This window comes from Pelodiscus sinensis, chromosome 3, assembly GCF_049634645.1.
Source record: "Pelodiscus sinensis isolate JC-2024 chromosome 3, ASM4963464v1, whole genome shotgun sequence".
In the NCBI taxonomy this organism is placed as follows: Eukaryota; Metazoa; Chordata; order Testudines; family Trionychidae; genus Pelodiscus; species Pelodiscus sinensis.
The window spans coordinates 154,527,849-154,553,518 of record NC_134713.1 but is presented as its reverse complement, the minus strand read 5'-3'; the positions used below and the strand labels follow the sequence as shown (position 1 = coordinate 154,553,518).

Sequence of the window (25,670 nt, the reverse complement as noted above, 5' to 3'; positions counted from 1 at the left end):
CCATCTACATTAGGGTTTTGTCTTGCCCTTCACCTTTGTCCCAATCACTATTGTCTTTCTAATCAGATTGGCATTAGCAAATCTCTGATGAACTTCATGGATCCTATGGGGCTCTTCCTCCTTGCCAAGTCTGGCATGCTCAGCATTTCCTCCACTCATTCACTTTGGTTTGATGATTCAGTGGTGATGGGATTCTTATCTAGATTATATGAAACATAGGCACTGAAAAATTAAGTCAGTGTACATATTAGATAATGGCATGGTAGTTATGATGTAAATGCTGGGAAGTTCAGCACACACTACATATTTCTTAAAAAAAAAAATCACTGCACACCTGTATTTTTTTTAAATGAGGCTCTGTGTGAATGGGTCTTCCCTGTCCCATCCACTCGCTTCAGTCTCATATTCAGGAGGCCTGTTCATTAGAATGAAGCAGATGGTTGAGGCTCATTCTCTCTTAGGGTTTATATGGCCAACCATCACCACAATAGCTGAGCTCCTGCCACATAAAAATTGATTAGCAATAGTGAAGTCCAAACTGGAGTCTGTTTGGCTGTGGGGAAGGGAGTTCCTTTTTATTGAATATGCACAATAAAAAGGTGGCGGCCCGCTAGGGTTAGTTGCTGGTGAGCTGCCAGCACTATATTTGCCTGTGCCACCGTAGGTATCTTGTGATCGTAGCTCTCACTGAACACGGATCAGCATTCACAGCCAATGGGAGCAGCAGAAAGCGGCGTGGACTGGGATACCACTTCCTGCTGCTCCCATTGGCTGCAAACGGCAATCCAGAGCCAATTAGAGTTGTCACCACCAAATACCTATGGAGGTGCAGGTAAATATAGAGGTGGGTGCCCACCAGGGACTAATCCTGGCAGACCAGCTCTGGCCTGTGGGCCAGTATTTGTCCACCCCTGCTCTATAGGCAGACAGAAAAACTGCAACTTTCCTTGAGTAATTGCCAAACATATACTTTAAAATCCTACCTGTACCCTGCATGCTATAGCCCTTTTCATGTTCTGGAATGGAAGCAAGTGGTGTACTCTCACTAGCAGGTGAGTATTTGTGCCTTAAAGAATATAGTAATTCTTGAACATCATCCATCAGTGCACCTTCTTCATCCCACAGATCTATTTCTTTTACCACCTCTTCTTTATTTTCTTCTTGTCTTGTATCTAAAATATTTTCCACAGTATCGATTATACTAGATTCTGAAATGGTAAGTATCTGGTCCAAAGCTTGTTCGATATCCTCATGATCACGATTACTCTTTCGAGCAAGCTCCAACTCCAACTTCATGTTGTGAAACATGGCTTCTACTCTGATAATGGGCTGGGGCCCAAGATACTTTTGTAAACGTGCCACTTGCTTTTCATCAAGAAATTCTTTTATTATAGTGAGCTGCTTTATAGCCTCGCTGTATTCTGGCTCCACATCTTCATGTGAGGTTACAGGAGTATCAGCAGGCCCTGTCTGCTTCAGAATATCTTTCAGGTCTTTCTGCACAAGATCCTGTTGGAGAGGATCTTCTGTTTGATTAAAGTTGTTTTTGCTGTCCACTGCTTCAATAGATTTGTCATTTGGCAAAGTCCTTTCATCCTCTTCTTCCACTTCAGATGCTACTAATGTTTCTTCTGTTTCAGAAGACTCCTCGTTTTCTTCCATCTCATTCAGCTTAGCTTCACTGATTTGTATATCTTCCTCTTCATTCTTGGTCTCACTCAAATCTTGCATGCTACTCTTTCCCGCATGTTTAAATGTTGTGTTTGCTTCCTCTCCTATTTCATCGGTTTTATAAACAGGATTAGTAGTTCCTGAAAAAGGTCCATCTGGTATTTCCAATTCTGGGTTTGTACTTTCTTCATCTAATTTATTACCCCATCCATTTGCGAGACTCTCTTTTGACAATTTTGCACTTGCAGCATTGTCATCTTCCAGTAGTTCCTCCTCTTCTTGACTTAGGTCATCATCTTCTTCAACTTCCAACTCTTCATACTGAAATTCTGGTTTTGCTGTTTTTTCTCCAACTATAACGATTCCAAGAGCTTTGTCTTTATCTTCATTCTTATTGTAAGCAGTGTCTTGTTGGGTCTCTGTGTCAATATCCTGTGTAGTCTCTGTGGATATTTCGTCATGTGATATTTCACCAGTATTTTTTTCTAGTGTCTTCTTGCCTATATTTCTGGAAAGCGCTTGTTCTGCACCTTCCTCCAAATACCTGGTCTTGTTTTCTTGTTGTATAGATTGCTCAACAGCTGCTTTACTCATATGCGGATTGTTCAGGTCGTCTTCCTTTGCAGGAGTTTCTTTCACCCTTTCCCTTAGTATTTCAGTTTCTTCTTTAATAGCAACATTTGTTTGATTTTCATGTTCAGGCACCCTTGTTTGTTCAAAATCCTCTACATCTTGTTTCTCTGTAGCAGATGTTTCATGCTCTCTTTTGTCTTCTAAGAGATCAATAACCCCCTCCTCACTTTGGGATGCACTCTTTAGCTCCTTTGGTGGTTCTGGTAGAAAATTCATGAATTGCTGGTCCCCAGCTACTTTCTTGTTCTTTATTTTCTTCCATAATGTTTTCTGTTTTGTGTCATTTTCCAAGCTCTCCTCCAAAATCTCCTCCTCTGCCTTTTCTTTATTTTTCAATATTTGATGAACAGTAATTTCTTCTGGATCATCTTTGATGTTACTTACAGGTGGTTTTAAAGCTTCTTGCTTTTCTTCAATGGATGGTTTTGACTCTGGGCTAGAAATAGCACTAGGATCATGTATAGCTGTGCCATGCAGTTCTTCAGTAAATGATTCTGTCACATCCTCCATGAACTCTCTCTCATACTGTTTAGTTTTGTTTGTTTTTTCCTTTGAATCTTGGCTATCTATAACATGCTTATCCTTTTTTAGGTGGTTATCTTCTGTTAGATCTTCAAGATGAGCTATTGATGTTTTTTCCTCAATAACTGAGATTACCTCATCCTCTTTCTCCTTTTCTTCCAATGAATCAGACTTGTCCACATCTGTATCATCATTTGTTCTTGCTCCCTCTCTGAGAGCTGAAAAGATGGTGTCGCCTACTGTTGTTGTTAAACCCAAATCATCCTTTTTCTCATTATTTCTTGGGGTAATTAACTCTGCAGCATCCTTAATAGTTTCATAGGGTTTATTCTTTTGTGACTCAAGGTCAGCATGTTTATCAGCTGACTGCTTTTCAGCTTCTGAATCCACTAGAGATGTAGTTTCTTCTTTTGTTAATGACAGCAAAGGAATTTCTTCAGATTGTTCCTTAAAATCTTCCAGCAACTCTGGGTCATGAGAATCAGTATTCGAATCTTCATTAGAATCATCCTCCAGTGATGTCACAAAGCTAGTAATCTCATCATCAGACACAACAGCATCTGCAGTGGAGCCAAATTTTGTTTTCAAGTCCATAGACAGTTCCCTATTTAAAAGTGTATAGGCATCAATCTCTTTACTCTCCTTATCTGATTCTTTGGCTGTATCCTGAGGATTATTAGAATTTTTGGCATTTTCACTTTCTAGAACTTTTAATTTTTCTTTTATCATTTCTTCTGAGTGCTGATGTGCAATTTGGTCTCCCTGAGACTTTTTTTCATGGCTATTTATGCTGAGGTCATCCCTCTCTGATTCAAGGGATTTCTGCACATTCTCAGTATTTTCATAAAGAAAACTTCCTTTTTCTTCTGTTTTGGTGAGGACTTCCTTGTTTTCTTCTGGTCCTGGCTCAAGTAGATCAGTCTTAGAAACATTATGGGGTTTTATAGTATCAGCCCCTTCTGTCTCCTCCTCTTTTTTGGTTTCTTCAACAACTTCTGTTCCTGGAGCATTAAATTCAACTCCACGGTTCACTACAGTTTCTTCAGCAGATTTTAAAAGATCATCCACATTATAATTATCAAAATCATCTTTTCCTCCATCAAAACAAACAAAATCAGTTTCCTAGAAGAGAGAGAAAAAAAAACCAAGCATTGTTAGTTGAGATTTTTTTTCTATTATATTGGTGTAAAGGGTTCAAACCATTTTCTTTACCCTTAGGTATGTGCCTGCATTTTGCCATTATCTGGGGACTAAATCTCTAAGTCCATAATTCAAACTTCCACTGACAAAATGGAAGTTTTGCCTGAGTAAGGACTGAGTAGAAAAAAACATGTTACGATTCAAAGCAATGAGCTAAATCAGGGGTCACAAACCTTTCCAAAGTGGCATGCCAAGATTTAACCCTCCTGCCTTGGGCCATGCCATCTCCAGGGAGGGGAGAGGGACTCTCTCCACCGTGTGCCCTGTGGACCACCTGGCTCAATGCAAACCTTTCCACGGACTACTGGTTGCTAATGCAGGGCTACTCAACACGCAACCCATAGGCCGCAGGTTTACTGTGTGGTTTGGATTGATATGTGTTTTAGTAATTAAAATTCCTGGACTGTTGTGAAGCCAAAACAAAAAAATAGTCAATATAATGAATGGTCTTCTGTTGATATGCGTTTTAGTAGTTAAATTCCTGGACTGTCATTGCTCATTAAAAGTGCTGTGATATGGGTGGAAATTGGGTAAATATTGCATTTGTTAATATCGGCAGAACTGACTTAAATGGGGCCTCTCTGTTGTGTAGTTTTGTCTTAATCTTTGTATTTATGCCCATCAGTGTGAAATAAGCTATTTGCATATATTTGCACGTACATGCAACCACACTTAAGTTGTGGCCCTCAGCATGTGCTGTGAGTATCATTGAGGCCTGAGGGCTTCCAAAGTTGAGTAGCCCTGTGCTAATGGAAACTTACTGTTAGTTAAATAATTACGCCCAAGTTATTTTGCTAATGCTGCAGCTAGGGAGAACAGTTTAATTTAAATTATTAAACAGATTAAGCGTTTCAATGTTTTCTTTATTTATGGCAAGAGCGAGGAACCTTTTTTGGCTCGGAGGTCACTGACCCACAGAAAAAATCAGTCGAGGACCACACAAATGAGAAGCAACAAAACTCCTCCCAAAACCCCCAACCCTCGCTGATGTGGCCCCCAACTGAGACACCTCACTCTTCTGGCACTCCAGGCTCCAGTGAGGGATGAAGGGAAGGGTCAGAGAGGACTGAGGTTCAGGGATTCCCATAGGACATATTTACTTTTCTGGGGTTCCAGAGTTAGTGGATTTTGTGGACTCCCGTAGGCTCTGAATTGGGAACAAAAATGAGGGGTTCAATATGCAGGACAGGGCTGCCAGCAAGTGGGATAGGGATGCAGAATCTGAGTGGGAGGTGGGTTGCAGGACAGGATGAGGAGGGCAGAATCTGGAAGGAAGTTTGGTGGCAGGAGAGGGTGTGGGGTAGGGGTACGAGAGGGAGTTTGGAGATGGTTGGGGGAGTAATGCAGAAAAGGTGAGAATACAGTCAAATAGCTAGTTGGGGAGGGAGACAAGGAAGTGGAGAGTAAAGGAAAGTGCATCTTCTGCAAAGTAAAATTGTATCCCCCCTCACATCTTCCTCTGCTCCAGCCTTGATCCCCTCAGCCCCATGATTACCCCATGCCCCTCAGTGCAGCTCATGCCCCCTCTCATCCTGCCCCCTCCTGCAGCCTGATCCTCTGCATCGATCCATGCCCCTCAGTGCAACCCTTTCCCCCTCCCATCTTGCCCCCACAGCCTCCTTCACCCTCCCCCCCCACTTGCTCCCACATCCCTGTGACACCAGTGTACTCACTGGCAGGGCAGCACCGCTGGGGTGAGGAGAGGTGTGTGTGTGTGGGGTGGGGGGGGTCACTGCCCAGACAAGCCCTGCAGGCTGCAGCTCTGAGGCTAGAGCAGGCAGAGCCTGGGGCTGCCCATGGCTGGCTCCAGCCTGGCAGGGTGCAGAGGGGCGCTGGGTAAGGGGCTCCCCTCCCCCGCACACAGACCATGGGGAACAGCCCAGGCCCCTGCATGCCACGTGTGCCAGCTGCCCAGCCCCCTCTCCCCCCGCCCCAGAAGCAGGAAGCTTGTAGCATGGGGGGGAGGGGGGAGGGGTGTTAAACCCTTAGCTCCTGGGAGCTGTACACCCAGGCTGGTCAGGGGCAGCCCCAGGGACATGCATGCACACACCTCTCCTGCCCCCACCTCCCAGCAGCAAGCTGGAGCTAGTGTTCCAGCCTGCAGCTGCGTGGCTGAAGCTAGAGCCACAGCACAAGGTCCTGGCTGAGCGGTGGGGAGGGGCGGGATCGGGCTGAGCTCGCGTGCCACAGGAAACTGGCTCACATGCTGGGAGTTGCTGACCCCTGAGATAAATCGTAAGTAGTTATAAATGGATAGGAGTCAATGTCAGGATTGATTACATAAATAATCTATCCTGTGCATCTTTGAAACTGGAGCTATTGTCAGTGAAATGGCAAGGACAAATTCTTCTTTATCAAGTGGTAGCATAGAGAGTACCACCATACTCAAAGTTTATACATGCACAATACATATTGGCTAAAATACAGTCTGATCCTGCAACCCTTACTCCCCTGAGTATTCCTTACTCACATATGTAGTTCCAGTAACTACTACAATGGCATTACCCATTTGAATAAGAGTTGCTGCCTCCACCCCCCTGCATGTAAAGGTATCACTGCTGAAAATTTCAGTGATTACACATTTACACACTCCCCCCAAAAAAGAGAAAAAAAGCTTTTTAACACCCTTAATTAATATAGACTTACATACACACAATACTAGTTCAGTGAATGAAAAGCAATTACTTTTTTCATCTAGCGTTACTGAAGTCCCAGTTTTCTCTCTCACTGAGCCTAAGCGTAAATAACCAAGATTAAAAAAAAAGTCATAATCAAAACTTACATCTGTTGGTAGTTCTAGCTCATCATTGGTATAAATATAATTTAATTCAAGTAAATCCTTTGGAAAATACCCAAATTCACTGCCAACCTGACAGGAAAAAAAAAAGAAAGTCTCAATATAAATAAGCTTATAAAGTTACATTGTAGAAAAAAGTGACTTTAAAAATGACAATTAGAAGTTAAGAATATATCAAGTTAGATATCTATCAAACCCAAATATTTCCAGACATACAGGTTGTTACCACAATAAATTGGCAGAAACAGAACAGTAATATATTATACTTTCAATGGTTTAGTCTGAAATTCTAAACATTAAGGATCCGTCACAACACCACTGTGAAGCAGGGTAGTATTTCTACCCCATTTCAAAGACCGAGACAAGTAAGGCATGGGGCAAAATAGGAAGGTAGGGGGAGAGTTTGGAATGAAACCAAAGTGACTTGGCTTATCACATATTCTCCCTGTGTTCATACTCCTTTCTTATGCACAGTAAGCAAAAAAATCTAGTCTTTTATCACTACTATAATTATCTACCTGAGAATCAGTGTGTAAAATGTGATCTCTTTGCAAACACACTGAGCTTCAGCAACTACTGTTTCCAAGTGAGCAATAGCTGCAGGTGGTCAGTTAGGAGTAAGCTGTTGTGATCAAATGCAAACAGTAGAAGACAAAAACGTCGCTTATCACTCCTTAGTTAAAGATCCACAGAATAATGCTTTCACTTGGGAGCTCTAATAGCTGCTGTCAGGAAGCCAATATGAATAGCATAGTATTGCTTCAAAGATTAGATAGCCAAAGTAATGAGAAACTGGCAGACATCCTATTAAAAGTACAGAGTCCCTAGAAAACAAAAATATGCTCATGAACAAAGCATTGCTAATTTCCTTGATATCTTGATGTTCCTATTGTAGGAAAAATAAGGCAATTGCCAATTATCTCTGAGAGTATGTGTGAAGATCATTAAGTTAAGGATAAAAATAAAAAAGAACAAAGTTCACTATCAAAATAATTAAATGTGGCAGATTCTGGTACAGTATTAGCAACACTGGTATAAATCCAGAGCAGCTTCAAACAATTTAGTGAGGTTCTCTGGATTTACAACCGTTCACATAATATTAGAATCTTGTCCAGGTGTGTAATACATAGATATTCACACACAAATATATAAAATAGTGAAAGGGTGTGAAGTTCCTTTGTTAAATATTTACCATCCAAATCCTAAATTAAGTAACAGTAATTTTTATACAACTGATATAAATGTTTTTGTATACACTAAAGGGAGAAGTAACTTCCACCTTATTAAAAAAAATCCCATGTAATGTTATTGAGATAAGAATAAGCTAAGCAACAGGAAGTGTGCAATTAGCCTAAAAAAGCTAGCTCTTAATTCCTTCCCCTTTATTCCCATAGTATTCTTCTAGGTAGATACAATTTTCTTCACCAGCTAATATGTGATTTTCAAAGACTCTTTCAAGGCAAAAGCCAAAGCCTCAAAGTAACTTTCTCATGGACTAATTTTAATGACTGACATAATTAGGCATCACAATTACCAAGTACTTTACTATAATCCAAGCTCCCAAACATACAAGTCCCTCACCCTGACCCAGTTTGCAACTTAACATGACCTGTGTTTCATGCAAAGAAAAATATTCTTTATTCTATTCAGTGATGATTAAGGCTGGAAAGGAAAACAGAATGTCATGGCAGAGAATGGAGGGGGCAAAATGTATCCTGCAGCCTCTCTGGGAGATGCTTCCAGTTAATTGGTAGCTGAACTGATTTGCAAATGAGACATGGGCTTAAACGCACTTGCATCTAGAATTAAAGAACTGGCAGTCTCTGAAGTCTGTATGTGTCTAAGGTCAATGGACTTGTAGTGTTTCCCTGTCACAGCAACCTCCTATAGTTGATTCACAAAACAATACTAACAGCTTGATACCACAGAAAGTGATCACTTCGCACCACCTGCTGAATCACAATGACAGCAGCCAGAAAGATGAAATACTGCCCTATTATGTCTGAGTTACAAGGTTCAGCTATTATTTAAAAAAGAAATCCACAAAAGTACAAACATGAGGAATATTCTCACTTACAGGGATCCAATATGACAGGAGGGTTAGTTTGCTCTGCTTTTTTCTGTACCCTTTGGGCATGTCTAAACTACATCCCTCTTTCGAAAGCGGGATGTAAATTAGACAGATCGAAATTGCAAATGAAGCTGGGATTTGAATTTCCCATACTTCATTTACATAATGGCAGCCGTGTGTTCTTTCGAAAACCAGTATTTCGAAAGTGAAACTTCTGTAAAAAAAACCCCAAACTTTTTCAAAAAATCCTGTACTCCTCATTTTTTGCGGCAGCCATTATGCAAATGAAGCATGGGAAATTCAAATCCCGGCTTCATTTGCAATATCAATCTAATTTATATCCCTCTTTTGAAAGAGAGATGTAGTCTAGACACAGCCTTAGTGTATCATTCAGAGATATTAGAACCAAATGTTAAGAGAAATTCCAAAATCCATGCGGATCTTCCAGAAATCAATTCTCTTTTGCACTTTTTAAAGAAACCCCACCAAGGCTCCCTCTAAGTTTTTCCAACCTAGGGCAGAATACATTTTGTTATGTGCACCACCAATAGAAACACATGCTGTCCACTGCAAGCAGCTGTAGGTGCTCTACGAATCAGGTGGGTGGCACCTTAATGTCTGCTGGGCGACCGCCCAACCACTCAGGTTACAGGGAACACTGACCCCCACCCATAACCATGATTCCAGAGAAAGGCAGTCACAAGCAAAGTCCTGTGTTTGGATGTGAGGCAAGGAAACATTATCTCCTTTTTCTGGTGCAGGATTGAACAATGATCCATCCTGTACCACACTGTAATATATATTTTGTGGGGTAGAAATGAAGGATGTTAAGGACTAGTCAGCTTCCCCCACACTTGCTGACTATCAGAGGCAGCAAAGGGGGGAGGAAACAGGGGGTACTTCAAAGTGGCAGTGCCGCATGGAGCCCATACCTAGCTCTGTGCAGCGCTGCTACTTTGAAATGCCCCCTCTGTGTTTTAAAGCAGCAGAACTGCACAGCTGAGCTCGGGTGCTGAGCGGCACTGTCCCTTTGAAACACCGCCGCATTTCAAACCATGCAGAGCCCGGGGTCAGCTGGGGAGTCCGTAACTGACCCTGGGTTATGGGGAAATGCCACATGGAGCCTGGGATCTGGGCTCTGCATGGCATTTCAAAGCAGCAGTGCATCATGGAGCCCGGGATCAGCGAGGGACTCTTAAGTCCCTGGGGTAAGCGCTCAATGCGGACGCTTCTGCTTTGAAATGCACAAGAGCCCCCACTGGGAGCTCTTGTACATTTCAAAGGAGGAATGTGGATGCAAATTCCATTGACTACTTGGCTAGTAAATTACTCAATATTTAACATCCTTAGTAGAACTAGGAATTCTAACTCTGAAAACTTTTTACTTTAGAAAGTGGCAGCTGTTTGAAGCCATTCAGAGGTTTGGCATGTTAGAGATCCTGATAAAAATGTTGGAATGGTTATAAATGTGGAGTGTTTTTTATTTTAGTGATATGAACTGTTCAAGGGGGAGAGAGTGGAGAAGGAAAAGAAGACGAATGCCTTTGACCAATGGTTCCCAATCTGTGGTGCACAGACCACTGTGGTCCGTGACAGGACTGCAGGGAATGTGGAAAGTTTAAAAACAAGGATTGGGCCCTCTGCAGTGGGCCCAATCCTTTTCTTTTCTCTCCAAAGGAGGGGGGGAGGGGTTCGTGACATTTTAATAGATTGAAAAGGGGTCCATATGTTCAAAAAGATTGAGAACCACTGCCTTTGAGAAATGGTAATGTATAGAGTTAAAAAACTCAGGTATGACATGATCTCCAACTCTTTGTGCTTTGAGGAAAACCTGATAATATTTTCTCTGAAGTGTCAATGGAATTAAAATCAGAATTATTCTTTAACACTTTTTTAAACCCAGTGCTTCAGCATCTAGCTTGGTGGGATAAGAGGGATTTGAATAAACTCTTTTGGGAATTAAACATGATATTTTGTTGAATGTGAGCATCTTCTAATTTACAAAAAAAAGTAGAACTTGCAAATCCTGCACTTACAGAACTCTTTTTGATCTGCATGCGTAGGGCATGCAAGAATGAAAAAGACTAACATTCTATTCTTGCTAAAAGACATTATATTTTTACATACTGATACTTAAATTGCATATACTGTAAAGTCTCAAACTACTTGTTTAGATTTCCCACTCTGCTTTAGCTCTTGCTCATCTCATCATGTCCCTTCAGGTCACCCATATTTATTATGTCCCTGATTTCACAAATGATTCCACATGGGCACAGTCACTTGCAGAATGGAATCTACATGTATAATTTTGTTTTGAAATAAGCCCAATTCTTTAGCAATTCACACACTTAAATATAGTTTCATCTGGAAGCCCAAAGTAAGGACAGAACAACAAATCAAATTCCCCACATATGAGAGTCAATAAAACTAAAGTTTAGTGCCGCAAATTTCTCAGACTATAAACTTTTTATGCAGATTGCAATATAATCAGCTTGACTCCTTGAATAATAAATATATACAGAATCTCTGTAGCTATTTCTTGGTTTTACAAAAGCCTCTTATCTCCATGTAAAGGGATGCTTCAGTCAAATTTGTCCCAAAATGTAGGGTTTTTAAAGGCACATTTACAAACCCCTAATATGAACAGAATAGGTTCTATTTACATACATTCATTGAACATTTTAAAACATATATATATAAATAAGTATTTCTCTGATGAGCTTGCAACCTAATTATTGCAGCACTGTATTACTATATCAGGGAATCCTAAAGTGAAATTGACTGGAAACTGAAAATACAAAAATTAAAACAGTCTGTTTTCATTGTTGGAGAGACATGCAAAAGCCTCCTAAACAGTGAAAAATAATTGGGTTTTTAAAATTCTTTCAAATCTAATAAAATAAGATGTTATTTATTAACACAAGTACTTTGGCTTTTTAAGTATATTCCCATAAACTTGACAATGTAGCTTTAAGCTACTGACACTAGCTCTGTTAGTAAATATAGTTAAAATGTTGATTCTGCAATTTCTTGCCTGTTGACTCATATGTGGGCCTGATCTCGCAGACTTTGCTATCTTGTGAGTAGGAGCTGCAGGATTGGGCCCATGTGTTAGTTTTTTGTGTTTGTGGGGACCTGGAAGCCCTGGAAACTGGTGCCATCTCATTATTTAGGTTATTTATGGCACAGAACATGTGAGACGGGAATTGCCAGCATGATCTAATTATAAATTCTGCTTCTTTCACCACATGGTACAGCTTTCCACTTTCTTCTATGCTATTTTAATTAGATCCTATTACTATGAAACTGCCTGTCCCCACCCCACGCAACGCCTCCTGCCCATGCATGAAGCCAGTAGTCAGACAATAACCACGGGCATGGCTTTGTGAAGGTCCAGTCCAGCTCACTAAGGACTTAGCTGTCAACAGCAACATTTATCTTTGGGAGCAAAGCAGTTAAGTCGTGGAGAAGAGCAGAAGAAAGAGGAATAAAGAATTATGGACAAGAGGCTGAACATCATCAACTGCCACAGCTATTAATGGGATCGGAGGTTGCTCAGCACTTTGCAACGTTAAACTTTTTGTGTTTTAATCATTTTCCTTTCTCTTCCCTTCCCTGTGAGTGCCCCCATTCCACAGATCTCATGTAAGCAAAACTCCTCCCCACTGAAGTTAACAGGAGTTTACCATGTAATGACTTCAGGATCAGAGAGAGGCTGTTGTAGGGGTCGTCTTTTCCTACTCCTGTGACTGATCCTGTGACATGAGTCTGAAGGTCTGTCATAGTTTGATTATGAAAAAGTTATGAGAGTGAGTAGTCCCACTGAGGCCCCTAAGTTTTACAAACACCTCCTTATTAAAACAGAAATAATGTTCAATGTCCAATTTACTTTGCACTCTTTATGCTTTTTAAACAACTTTTTACTCATCTTGGACAATACCTAGTCAATCAAGCATCAGGAGGATGAGTACACAAAAAGCCACAGGCCATGACTCTGCAAATATTTACTCACTTAAGTTTATGCAGCATGGATAGTGTCTCACTGAAGCCAATGAGACTATACACAGATAGCAAAATTAAACATGCTTTGCAGGACTGGTCCCCTAGTTTATAGTCGCTTTCAGATTCTCATATTATAACAATGTTCAGTCTGCAAACACTGCAGGGGATTTTTTCTTAAATGGAAAAATATTTATCTTGCTTTATTTAATATATAAAAACCCTAACGTATGGTCCAAATATGCCCCAATACTATCCCTTAAATATAAGGGTGTTAAAATCTTGTCTTAAGTGAAAAATACTTCTATTCTATGTAAAACAGTGAAATGTTTTCAGATTTTTGAAAAGGGGCAAAATAAATAAAGATAATTGAAATGTACAGTGCTAAAATGGCCAATACAACTGACAGAGTACATAATTTGCAATACTTACGCTTCCAGCCCAAAGCTCAGTTGATTTTCCTATTAACTTGTAATATACATATACTGCTTCTCCTTCTTTCAGATTTACAAAACGACAGTCTGGACCTTTAAAATCCTCCATAGCTTTCCCTCGGCACATTAACACTGTACAAAGAAAACAACAACAAAATATAGCACTTCAAATAAAAGTATAGTTCCCTGAAGAGTATCTGTATTGAGTAGCAGGAAATCAGGCCTTATTTGTGCAGAATCTGGTGAATATATTTATGGGTATCTGGTCAAGAGAGAAGAATACATAACTGGTATAAAGACAAAAACTTATATGTTTATAGAGGTTGTAAATATTAATATCACATAATGAAACAATCTTAATATAAAGAACTTTTGAAAATGTTGAAGCACAGGAAGAAATGGGCATTATTATTCTTAATACATTTTGATTGAAAGATGCCACATGCTTCATGACTAATCAATCACCTTTCTTGTTATTCAGTGCAGAAATTACACCTGTAGAGGGTTAGCAGTCTGATTGTTTTTGAAGAGGAAAAGAACTAGGGAAGGCTGAAAAAACTGGTCAGGATAAACAATTTATGAAATGCAAGTTCATCAAGGGCAGTCTCTAGAAAGTCGATGCAGCAAGACAAAAACACTTTTGTAATACAATTATTTTAAATTGTGTCATTATTGTTTGTATAAAAGTAACAAAAATCAGACTCTTGCAGCTTATACCATAACAACTCATTTCCCAAGTATCTGAGAATGCTTTTTCTTGCAAGTCTGTGGCAAAGATGATGGAAAAAATTTTCTGCTGGAATATCAACATGCCAAATATGGGGTACCTTTCCAGAGTGAATTCTGGAGCACAGCATTCCCTGTCAGATAAAAGAAATACATCGATCCCCCAAGGAGACAGTAAATGTCTGCATGTTTTTATATTTCCAAGAACACTGGCTGCTCTGGGTTTACTTGATGGAGGGGAAAAAAACAGCAAACACACATATACAGAGGATGAGCTGCAATGTTGCTTGTTGGTATGAAATCCATATTCTTTGTTTAAAAATACCCCCAAACATCAAGAAAAAGAACAGACCCTCTCTGGCTGGAAGACACGGGTTGGTTTAGATAGGAGGAGAATTCAAACATTTGATGCTTACTAAAAATCTAAAATGCAAATAGTGCTAATACACCAGGAATCTGGGAGGGAGGACTTGGCTACTCTCAGGCCGACAAGGCTAGCAAGCCTCCAGAAATGGCAATAACCGAATCACAGGAGCTTTCTACCAACACCGATCTCCGCTTTGACCCTGGGCCTCCAAAAACTGGAGGAGTTTTTTAAGGCACTTTTCTTCCCATCGGAAAAGGTAAACCAGAGAACTTCTCCCTCCCCAGCCGGATCCCCCAATAAACAACCCGGATCCTTGACCCTCTCCCTTTACAAGCCACGCCAGGGCGGGAAGGCAGGCGGCGTACTTGCTAACAACTATTTATCATAATAAACTAAGCAACAAGTTTCCAAGCGATCTCTGGGAAGATGAGGGAAGGGCTCTGGGAAGCCCCCCCGACAAGACAGCGGCAGCGCTGAGAGAGGTACCCCAGAATCTCCCTCCCCACAAGGGGGCGCTTGGGGTGGAAGAGTGGCGGTGGGGGCTCAGGACGGTAACATTCCCCCTCCCCGCAGCAGGGCGCTGGAGGAGGTGGCCCCAACAAGCCCCCAAGCACTGCCCCGGACTGGGAGGGGCCCCTGGACGTGCCAGCGGATCCTGGCCGCTGCCGAGCAGAGTCTTCGGGACCGGACCCCCCGCGGGGACTCCCGCCCCCACTTACTGCTGCACTCCGGATCCGCGCAGCGCTTGCGCTCGGCGAAGCGCCGGTCCAGCTGCTTGCCGGCCAAGCAGAGCGGCCGCTGGGCGGGCAGGAGCAGGGCGACCAGGACGAGGTGCAGGAGGGAGAAGCGCGGCCGCGCTGCAGCCATGTTAGCAGGGCTGGCGGCGTGGGGAGGAGGGAGCGGGGCCGACACGTCAGCAGAACCGGGATGGAGGAGGATGTGGAGGGAGGAGGGACCGAGGAGGGAGGGGGCAGAGCATGAAATCCACCGCCTGTCCCAGAATAGGGGCGAGGGACACCTTCTCCTCCCGCCCCAGGGGAGACAGGCCCCGCCCCTGTCACTCCAGCCCCACGGGAGAGGAATTTAGGGACTCCCCTGGTGCCCCATCCAAGAGACCGGCTGCTGCTTTCACGAGACTACAACCACTTCCATCTAAGCTTAGCCACGTCCCACCGCATTTCCTCCCTCCTTCCTGCCTACACACTTCTATCCCAATTATCAACCTATCTATCATGAGACACCCTCCCCCCATGATGCCCTGTACCCACCTGGAAGGGAGCAAACGTGACGGATAGTGCATGGCAGAGGAGCTCCTTGCAGAACTTTCTTCGCTATTGGAAGAGGTAGCCAGTCGTTGCTTTTGCCCGGGAGTTGGGATGCATGGTTATTTCTTAACTTTAAGGGCCGATACTTTTTCCGCGGCTTAAAGTGAAGTTTTGCTGCTGGAGAATTTGTGTTCAGAATACAAAATCCTGCTCGATTCCAAACAGAAACTTGGCTGAAAGCACCAGCACATGCAGTCTAGTGCAATTACAAAAACAATGCATTTTCTGCTCAGAAGTAATAGTGAACCCAAGTCACTATCTGCAGCAAGATTGGATTAGCAGGACAGGAGGCATGGAAGGAGTGGCCCTGTGGCACTAACTTTATTTTGTTGTGAGATTAACAAAAATATGTATAGTATGATCTTTCATGGACAAAACCCACTTCTTCAGATGCTTCAAACTCATTTGAAGAAGTGGGTTTTGCCCACAAAAGCTCATGATACTATGTATTGTTTTTAGTCTCAAAGGGCACATCTATGCAGCAAGGCAAAAGTCGAATTAAGATACCCAATTTCAGCTATGTCAATTGCAATTGCGTAGCTGAATTCAAAATAGCTTAATTCAGCTTTTGGCACGGTCTACACAGCAGGAAGGCAAAGGAAAAACACTCTTCCTTCAACTTCCCTTACTCCTTGTAAAGTGAGGTTTACAGGGGTCAGAGTTAAAAATCTTCCAGCTTGACTTTATTTCAAAATAACAGCTTGGTGTGTAGATATGCTTTATTTCAACATAATGTCAGTTATTCTGAAATAACGCTGCTGTGTAGGACTTACCCTAAGGTGCCACAGGACTACTTGTTTCTAAAGTTACAGACTAACATGGCTAGCCCTCTGAGACGCCTACATCAAAAGGTATCCTTCAGACTTTCACCTTTTCAGTTCCCTGTAAATTGTAATCCTGCTTTGGCCATTGGGACTAGATGACTTAACAGGCATCTTATATCATCAAATGAAACAAGTTCTCTATCTGCTATACATATTTCTGGTGAGTAGTGATGTTCAAAATGGTTCACTTCAAACTGAGAGGACATGTCTAGTGAGGCACTGTCAGGGTCACTCCTGAGTCCATTATTTTCATTAATGGCTTGGATAATGTAATGGAGCGTGTGCTTATAAAATGGACTTATGACAACAAACTGGGAAGGTTTGCAAACACTGTGGAGAGCAGGACTAGAATTCAAAACAACAGTGACAAATTGGAGAACTGATCTGAATAAACAAAGATTAAATTGAAGAAAGAGAAATGCAAAGCAACACATTTAGGAAGAAAACAAATGAACAACTGCATATCTACTATATATTTTAGACAGTTTATTAAAGAACTCTTCCTAAACAGTAAGGCTGCGTCTAGACTGACATGATTTTGCGGAAATGCTTTTAACAGAAAAGTTTTTCCATTAAAAGTATTTCCACAAAACAGCGTCTAGATTGGCACGGATGCTTTTGCGCAAAAAGTGCTTTTGCACAAAAGTATCCGTGCCCAATCTAGACGCGCTTTTGCGCAAGAAAGCTCCGATGGCCATTTCAGCCATGGGCTTTCTTGTGCAAAAAATTAAGGTGCCTGTCTACACTGGTCATCTTGCGCAAGAGGGATCCGAATGGGAGCATCAAAGTATTTGCGCAAGAAGCACTGAATTCTTACATTAGAATGTCAGTGCTCTTGCGCAAATTCAAGCGGCCAGTGTAGACAGCTGGCAAGTTTTTGTGCAAAATCTTGCTAGTCTAGACGCACCCTAAGAGTTAGGACCACCAATTCAGAATACAGTTTCCTTTTATCATAACTTAAAGCATGATAAGGATTTGGTTGTGTCAGGAAAATGGGGTGTGGCCAGAATGGGATTGCTTCCCATAAAACCCTATGAAAGAGAGACAAAATCAGCAGGCTGGTGAAAGGGGCTGTTTGTGGATATGCCCCACTTCCCCTTCCATGACTGCCCAAGCCTCACATCCCCAGGTGTCCTTTAGGAAGGGCTGGAGGAGGAAGGGGCTGAAGCTCCCCCTTCCATGATATGTGGAAGAACATTGCTGGCTGTTCCCCTTTGTTAGGGAGCAAGGGGAAAGTACACAGTTTGCTGCATTCCTCACTGTGGGGAACACAGGGGCAGACAAACCTGGATCTGCCCCAGCTGGGGGACATGCACGCCTCCTCCGGCTGTACCCAGTGAAGTCTCAGCAGCCATAGAAAGGTACTTCTCACCTGGCCCCAAGGTGCTGCAGTGAGAGATGATAGAGGTAGTCCTCTCTCCTCAGGGTAGTTTGCCTTATCCCAAACCCCACCCCAGAGCAATGATTTAAATGGGTAAATTACTAATTGGATTACAAGTGGCTATGCAGCACTTCTGAAAAGAATATGGAGGTATAGTGGAATACAAACTAAATGAGTCAAGAATGTGATAACCTTTTTCACAGTTTAATACAATTCTGGGGTGTATTAAATGGAGTATCATATGTAAGGCATGGGAGGTAAGTGGCCTATTGTACTTGGTAACAGTTAAGCATTAGCTACAGTACTGTGTCCAGTTCTGGTTACCAAAATTTAGAAAAGATGGGTACAAATTGGAGAGCATTCAGACTACAACAATAAAAGCTTTAGAAAACCTGACCCACAACAAAAGGTTAAAAAACTGGGCATGTTTAGTGTTCCAAAAGGATGACTGAGGGGGAACTTGATAATAGTCTTCAAATATATTAAAGGTTGTTTTTAAAAGGATGTGATTGATTGTTTTTTATGACTACTGCAGTAAGGACAAGAAGTAATAGGCTTAATCTATAGAAAGGGATATTTAGGTTAGATATTAGGAAAACTGTAAGGGTTGTTAAGAACTGGCTCCCAAGGGAGATTGTGGAATCCCCATCATTGGAAGTTTTTAAAAGCAAAATTTTTAAGCACTTGGTAGAGGTGGTCAAATTTTACCTGATCCTGCCACAACAAGAGTTTGGACATGAAGACTTTTTGAGGTTCCTTCCAGTCCTACATTCCTATAAATCTATGAATGGAGAGGTCCAGTGGAGAAGATGATCAGGGCCATCCGTAGGCGAGTACAGGGCTCAAGACAACCTTCCCTCTCTGCCCCAGGCCCCACTTCTTCCTGCCTCTGCTTCACTCCAACTCTTCCTACCTCTGCTCTGCAGCCTCCCTACTTCCACTCAAGTCTTTCCCCAACAGCAACACTGGGAACCAGCAGAGTATAGCAGGTTGCTCTGCTTCCCACCACCACCAGAGAGCACAGGAGCAGGCCTGATCCCAGTTGCCAGCCCAGACCCCCTATTAATCTCCCAGACCACCCATGGCTCTGTACTTTCATATTCTGCAGAAGCACAAGCCTCCCATCCCCCCCCCCCCCAAAGTGTGGGGCCCCGGGCAGTTGCCCTAAACCATCCTATGGACAGCATAGCTTTGCTGATTATCAAAGTGAAAGTTTTGTTTCTATGTACATATGAGAAAATGGAGTGGGCAAGTTATGATTTAGAGTCCTTTTAAACTAATTAACATTTGCATAACATTTTGAAATCACAGAAGCATAAATGATTATTAATAATTAAATGCTCAAGGGTTACTCTGGGACCATAAAAAGTGAAGTCCCTCATGCTCTTCCATTTATTATCAGCTCTTATCTCAAACTATTAGCAATCCTCATCAGTTCTAATCACATTAGAACTACTGTTCAAGTTCTTATCATACGGTTATTGATTTTTGTTTTATATACCCATTTCTACATTCTCTTAGTAGGAGAACTGAGTCTCCAAAGACTATAGCCAAGTTAATTACATACCCTTGGAAAAATATAGGCTCTACATTTTGCCCCATACAAACAAATCAGTTTGTTACCACGCCCCTACACAACAGAAAGGAAAAGAGAATTTAAAATAGTTTATATTGTATATAAACTAAAGTATTAAGAACAAATATCTGACAAGTTAAGATATAAATTATCTTTGAGTACCCTGTTAATTCCCTGTATTTGGTTGGCAGACTTTCAAGAAACACCCAGCTGCTACAGGATGCATCAGTAACAAGGGCCCTTCCCATTAATCCGTACTTCTCTAGCATAATACTTTGACTGTACAACACTACATGGCAGCGGCAGCAACCTTGTGCAAGTATCTCTAGAAACCAGTTCATTACATTATCTTCTTTAGGTCCCCCATTTATAGACCAGGATACTGATACTCATCATTGTAAAGTGCACTGCAATCTATGGATGAAAAGCCCTAGTAGGTTCTGCAGTATGAAGTTTACAAAAGGATTTAGCCACAGTTCTGTTGTCCAACCTGAATTTAAACTGTTATAATCTGAAATTTGCTTTTAAAAGATAGCTTTCCAGTATTTAAGTATCTAACCCCATCCAAGATTGAGTCATAAAACTAGATTTTATGGAAAATCATGCAATATACATTTAAACATTGTACAATTAGAAGCTATATACATACGTATAAAATACTTTAATATGAATGTGCTTCAACATACATGGAGCTCACAAATTCTATAATGTCAAAACAAAAGCAGTTTGAGGGTAAAATTTCTTGTAGTGTAATTTCCATTCGACTTTTGGATGTTAATTTCAAAAACAAAATATGTAATTGTGACAGTTTACTGAACAGAAGTCAGAGGAAAATGAGAAATGCTATTATGTCAATCTGTGCCATGGACAAAGAAAAGCAAGATCCCTTCTTTCTAGTAATCAACATCTCTCAAAGTGTCATTGCTTTTTGTCAGTTTACAAAGTGGGGATGTTAACATGCATTTAAGTATCCGTGTAACTGCTGAAATTTTTCAGCAGTTACATACAGGTAGGGAGAACACAGAGGCAACTCCCTGGGAGCACCGCGGTGCATGCCAAGAGACTGCTCCCCATGCATACCAGGAGCCTGTGTGTAACTGTGAAGATTAATCAATGAGTCCAGGCTAATCCATTAACCGTGAACATGGTTACACTTTTACATCCCTATCACAAACATGGATTTACCACTCCACATTCTCTCTATTCCTTACTTTGAATTTTATTTTTGGATACCTGTGGAACTCACCCTTCCCCAAATAAAGTTTTTCTCAAGTTACCTTGTAAATTTACAATTAACCATTTTGAGCATAGAAATGTTCCAGGCAATTGATCTTACTGGGGTGGTTTTGGCAAAATTTCCTTGAGAGGTAATATCTCTGGCCTTATGCATAATGTATATATGGGAGTAGACCCATTAAGTTAATGGCACTTTTTGCATACTAAAATTAGGCACATAAGTAAATCTTTGCAAAACTGGTTACTGTATTATAATAAACTACTGTTTGTCCTCCTGAGCAGGGGACTATACCAAATCAAATACCCGGCTATCAGTGTGATTATTAAGATATATTTTCATATGTATTATATTTGAGGGTATGAATACCCTAGAAAATCTGCAACTATTCTTCAGAACCAACCCCCCACAAAAATCATATGCAAACTTTGCAATCAACACTGGGGCAAGCCTAACATTTTTGAAGGTGGTTTAGTGAAACAAGTTCCTGGAAAGTTTATACGATCCTCGTTGGTTGGTGTGTTTGGACATCGAGGAACCAGCTATTGCTGGTGGGAGCTGAGTGGCTTTTTAGTATTGCTTTGTACTACCCAAGACTTGGAAAAAGCCAGACTCCTTGAATGGAGGCATTTACATTCTAAATGAATAGCTGACAAAATTTCTTTAATATATATAAACAAACATCCTCAAGAAAAACTAATAAAAGGATTTAGTCTATGGCAATTCTTAAAATACAGGTCATGATATGATTAATCCTTTGTCCATAGATAAAAATTCCTACCCTCCTACCTACAATTGCATTTAAACATAGTTTAATAAAGCAAAGGGCATATATATCAAGTTCAGACAACATAAAATCTTTTGTCAGTTGCACCTCTGTGAGTTTGGCAACATCCTTGTCTCTTTAAAAATAATAATTAAAAAACCAATATTGATCATATAAAATAGTTACTAGTTAGTCTACCACAGTGCTGAGGGCTATACAAGTGCCTACATATGCATTGTTATCAGTAATAGGTTTCACAAAGCTTCTGAGGACACATAGCTTGGACATTTCCTGCAAAAATGCTGAGGTACCTGTGGTGCCTCAGATGTTAGAGCACTCACCTGAATGATGGAGCTGGGGTCAATTCCCTTCTCTACTTGATAGGAAGGTGGAAGATGCCTTTTCAAATCATACCACAATAGTGTCCCACCCACTGAGATATAGGATATTCTGATACAAGTCTCTTTCAACCTCTCCTCGTGAAGCTGTTCCTCTGATTAGACAGCAGAACCTCAACAGGGGTATTGTGAATGCCAGTAGTATCCAAATATTGAACTTTAACATCAATGGCCTTTTTAAAATCTAGTCTGTTGTTAATACTCTAGTTTTCATTACTGTTGTATTTGTGATGAGGGTTGGGAAAAATTAAGCAGAGAACACTTAAAAAAAAGCCAGCAGTGAAAAAATCTGCAGAGCCTGTCTTGCACTGTAGCAGGCACAATATCCTCTATTCCTCAATTGCTTCTGGTTCTCTCTCCCTATGGTATACTGCATTGTTTCTCAACTTTTTTTTTAAAAAAAGTACTCCTTTTAACAAAAAAAATTAAATACCCCCACCACTTAGAGTTTTCAGATACACAAACATTTTTTCTACCACTGCAACACATTTGTTTAAAAAACTTAATTGTAGCTGGGTGGGCAATGAAATTTTGGGGTGTGAAAAGTAGAAAAATAATAAAGCGCTGTAAAACTTAAAACAAAAATTCAGTTCTCCAAATTTCAGTTGTTGGCGTACCCCCTAGATGTCTCTCGAGTTCCCCTAAGGCAGTAGTCTCCAACTTTTTAAAGCACAAGATAAATTCAAAAAGTGAAGTCAGTCCAGGATCTACCTCAAACTCAAATACCCCTGCCCCACCCCTTCTGAAGCCCTTCCCTCTTCACTCTGTGGTGATGGGGTACAGGAGAAGGGGACAGAATGACATATGTGCCCCCTGCCTCTTTCTCCCCCACCCTGCACAAGAAGCAAGAGGTTCCCAGGGGGCAGCTCTGAGGCTCTGGGCAGGAACAGCAGGGTAGTGAAGAGAGGAGCAGCTGAAGTGCCAGCACTTGATAGCCTCCCAGACAAACCAGTCAGGATCACCTGCCAGAGGCTCCAAGATCCACTGGTAGATCCTGACCTACTGGTTGGTGACCATTGCCCTAAGGGCACTCATACCACTAGTTGAGAAACACTGGTATAATGCGGTGAATACATAGTCTTTTACTGTCAGCACGCAAACTGAGACTTTATTTCAATCCAGGCTATTGGTTCAGATATCTCCTTGTCAACTGGAATCCACAGAGTGTGTTCCAAGTACTGATGTGGGCTTTTAATTTTCTGGTGTGCAAAAAGTTGTTGCCTCATAAGTTCTTTACTGAAATCTACAAGGTCAACTGTGAATCTAACCCAGAAATATTTTTCCTCCTCTGTACCTGCCTCTCTGTTTTTCTGACTTAGGTTTATCATAAAGTGTATGCAGTCGAGGTCCAAATATTTAAACTTGTGTGTTATGGAAACAAATAGTCACCCTAATAAAAAAAGTAATAACCACATTTCAGGTTTAAGTGGGGATGTTAAAATACACTTTTGCAAAAATTAATGTAACCACTGAAAATTTCACTGGTTACGTTTACACGCAGCTCTCCCCGCCCCTGCTGCTGCCTCTGTGAGAGGCACAGGGAGCCAGATGCCTGCCTCCCATCTCCCCCACTGCCTCTGATACAGAGGTAGCAGGGAGTGTGTGCATGCGCGTGCCTGTCACCAGGAGTTACCCGATGAGCTCAGGCTTATCAGTTAGCTGTGTACCCGAGTACACGTTAACATCCCTAGTTTTAAGACAGTATCTAAGTATTATGAGGTTAAGGAGGTACTCTCTTGGAAGGCAGATTATCTTACATCTGCTTAGTACCATTTCTTACACATTTCTGTGAAGCATCTGATGTTGGTTATTGTCAGAGATGGGATCCTGGGCTAGATGAACCAGGTGTCAGATTCAGTAAGACATTTGCTATGTGTCCAGGGGCTTCAGATTTTTCAGCTGTGAAGTTTTGTATTTATATAGTATTTATATAATTTTAGTTAGTTCCTCCAACATTATTTGGCTTCTCTGGAAATAGTCTTTGGTATTGGGAAAGCCACCCTGGCTTATTCCTCCAGCTTTGTCACCATTATGGCATCCAGTGTTCCCGCTAACTTTTTCCATCCACGAGTTACTACTGCTCACTGAGCTGGTTTTATGATGTCGCTGTGACAGCTGTCTCCTGTCAGCATAACACAGCTATATGAATGCTCTTACAGCAGCAGAGTTGGTGCAGTTGTGCCACTGAAAGCTAGTAAGTGTATTCACTACGGATGTTAAAATGCATTTAAGTAAACAGTTACCCACTGCAAATTTCAGTGTTGCATGCGGGAGAAAGCAGTTGGCTCCTGTTAAGTCAGCTCCCTATGCACACTGGGAGCCTGAGTGTAACTGTGAAGGTTAACCGATGAGCCCAGTTATACTTTCACACCCCTAGTACACATGGTCTCCAGGTTTGCCTACACTTAGGACTTGTCCACACTTAAAATACTACCATTGCTGTGCTTCAGTATAGACACTACTTACCTATGTAGGTGGGAGAGATTCTCCTTGGTGTAATTCACCTCCTTGAGGCAGTAGTTAGGCTCATGAACAAATTCTTCTGTTGACCTAGCACTGGCTATACAAGATTAGATCAATTTAGTTTACATGACAGAGGTAGCTAGGCCAATATAAGTTCTTGAGATAATCAGTTGCCAACCTGTACCATGAACACAGGAGAAGAGGGGCGCTGATGTCAAGGTATCCTATCCCAGTCCGTATCCTATGTCCACAGAGCAGGGAGGGGGGGCACAACAGGACTTGGAATGGAGGGAGTTTGGCTGCTTTTGGGAATAGTGCAAGGCCAGGGCTGGGGTGAGCCTGTCTTAACCCCACTGCACCACCACCCAGGAGCCACCTGAGGTAAGCGGTGGCCCACTGGAGCCGACATTCTAAACCCCAAGTAATGAATCCCCTTCTGCACTCCAAGCCCCTGCTTTAGCCTCAAGCACCCCTGCAAACACCCTCCCAGAGCCTGTACCTAGAACCCCAACTGCCTGCCCTAAATTCAGCTCAGTGCCCCTCTCGCACTCCAAATCCCTTAAACCAAAACCAGGGCCTGCACCCCAACCCTTTGCTACTGCCTGGTGAAAAAGAGGGAGGGTGGGGGAGGAAGGGAGGGAGGATGGAGTGAGCAGGGGCGGGGCTCAGAGAAGGGGGCACAAAGGAGGCGGGGCAAGGGTATTTGGGTTTGAGGTAGATCTTGGATTGTACTTAAATTCAAAAGGTGATCTCGTGCTTAAATAGGTTGGAGACCACTGTTCTAGCACATCAATTACTAAGTGATCTGATTAATCCTATTTTGCAAACAGCCACAGAACCTGAAGAAGTGCTGTATATGTAGCTCCAAAGCTGGTCTCTCACCAACATCTGTGCGCCCAATAAAAGATATTGCCTGGCCTCTCTCATCGCCTAAGAGCAACATGGCTACAAACAAACTCACTGTAACTCTCCTACCCGCTCATCCAGTGTCAGCAGGCGCATTAGCTGCCCTGCCTTGGGGCTGACGCGCCGTAACGCCAAGCGGGGCTTGCCCCTTATCTCGCCAGCCTGGCCGCGGCCTCAGCTCTGTACGAGGCAGCAGGCGGAGGTCAGAGGCCACAGGGCTCCGCCTGCTCCAGAGGGCAGGGCGGTCCGGCACCAGCCACGCCAGGCCCAGCGCGGCGCCCCGTCCCTTCGGCAGCGCTTGCGGGACGCGCCAGACACCGTGCCACCCGCCCCAGCCCCAGCCCACTGCCCCCGGCTGTGGCCCGGCTCTCGCGGAG

General features: G+C 42.2%; 1 protein-coding gene across 5 annotated transcripts in view; it reads right to left on the bottom strand.

The window, feature by feature from the left end:
• MIA3 (MIA SH3 domain ER export factor 3) overlaps positions 1–22,642 on the bottom strand; it is a 48,931-nt gene extending 26,289 nt beyond the window's left edge. Inside the window, exons 1-4 of one of the 5 annotated variants that reach the window (XM_075925238.1) lie at positions 21,868–22,642; positions 13,326–13,459; positions 6,809–6,895; positions 984–3,948 (exon numbers count right to left, since the gene is read on the bottom strand). In XM_075925238.1, coding sequence (XP_075781353.1) covers positions 984–3,948; positions 6,809–6,895; positions 13,326–13,454 — 3,181 coding nt within the window. In that variant the 5' untranslated portion in view covers positions 13,455–13,459; positions 21,868–22,642. Of the gene's footprint in view, positions 1–983; positions 3,949–6,808; positions 6,896–13,325; positions 13,460–15,139; positions 15,612–15,688; positions 16,015–21,867 lie in introns of those variants that run through there. The other 4 variants (XM_075925237.1, XM_075925234.1, XM_075925236.1 and 1 more) reach the window with 4 other exon arrangements.
• Between the last annotated feature and the right edge of the window lie 3,028 nt (positions 22,643–25,670).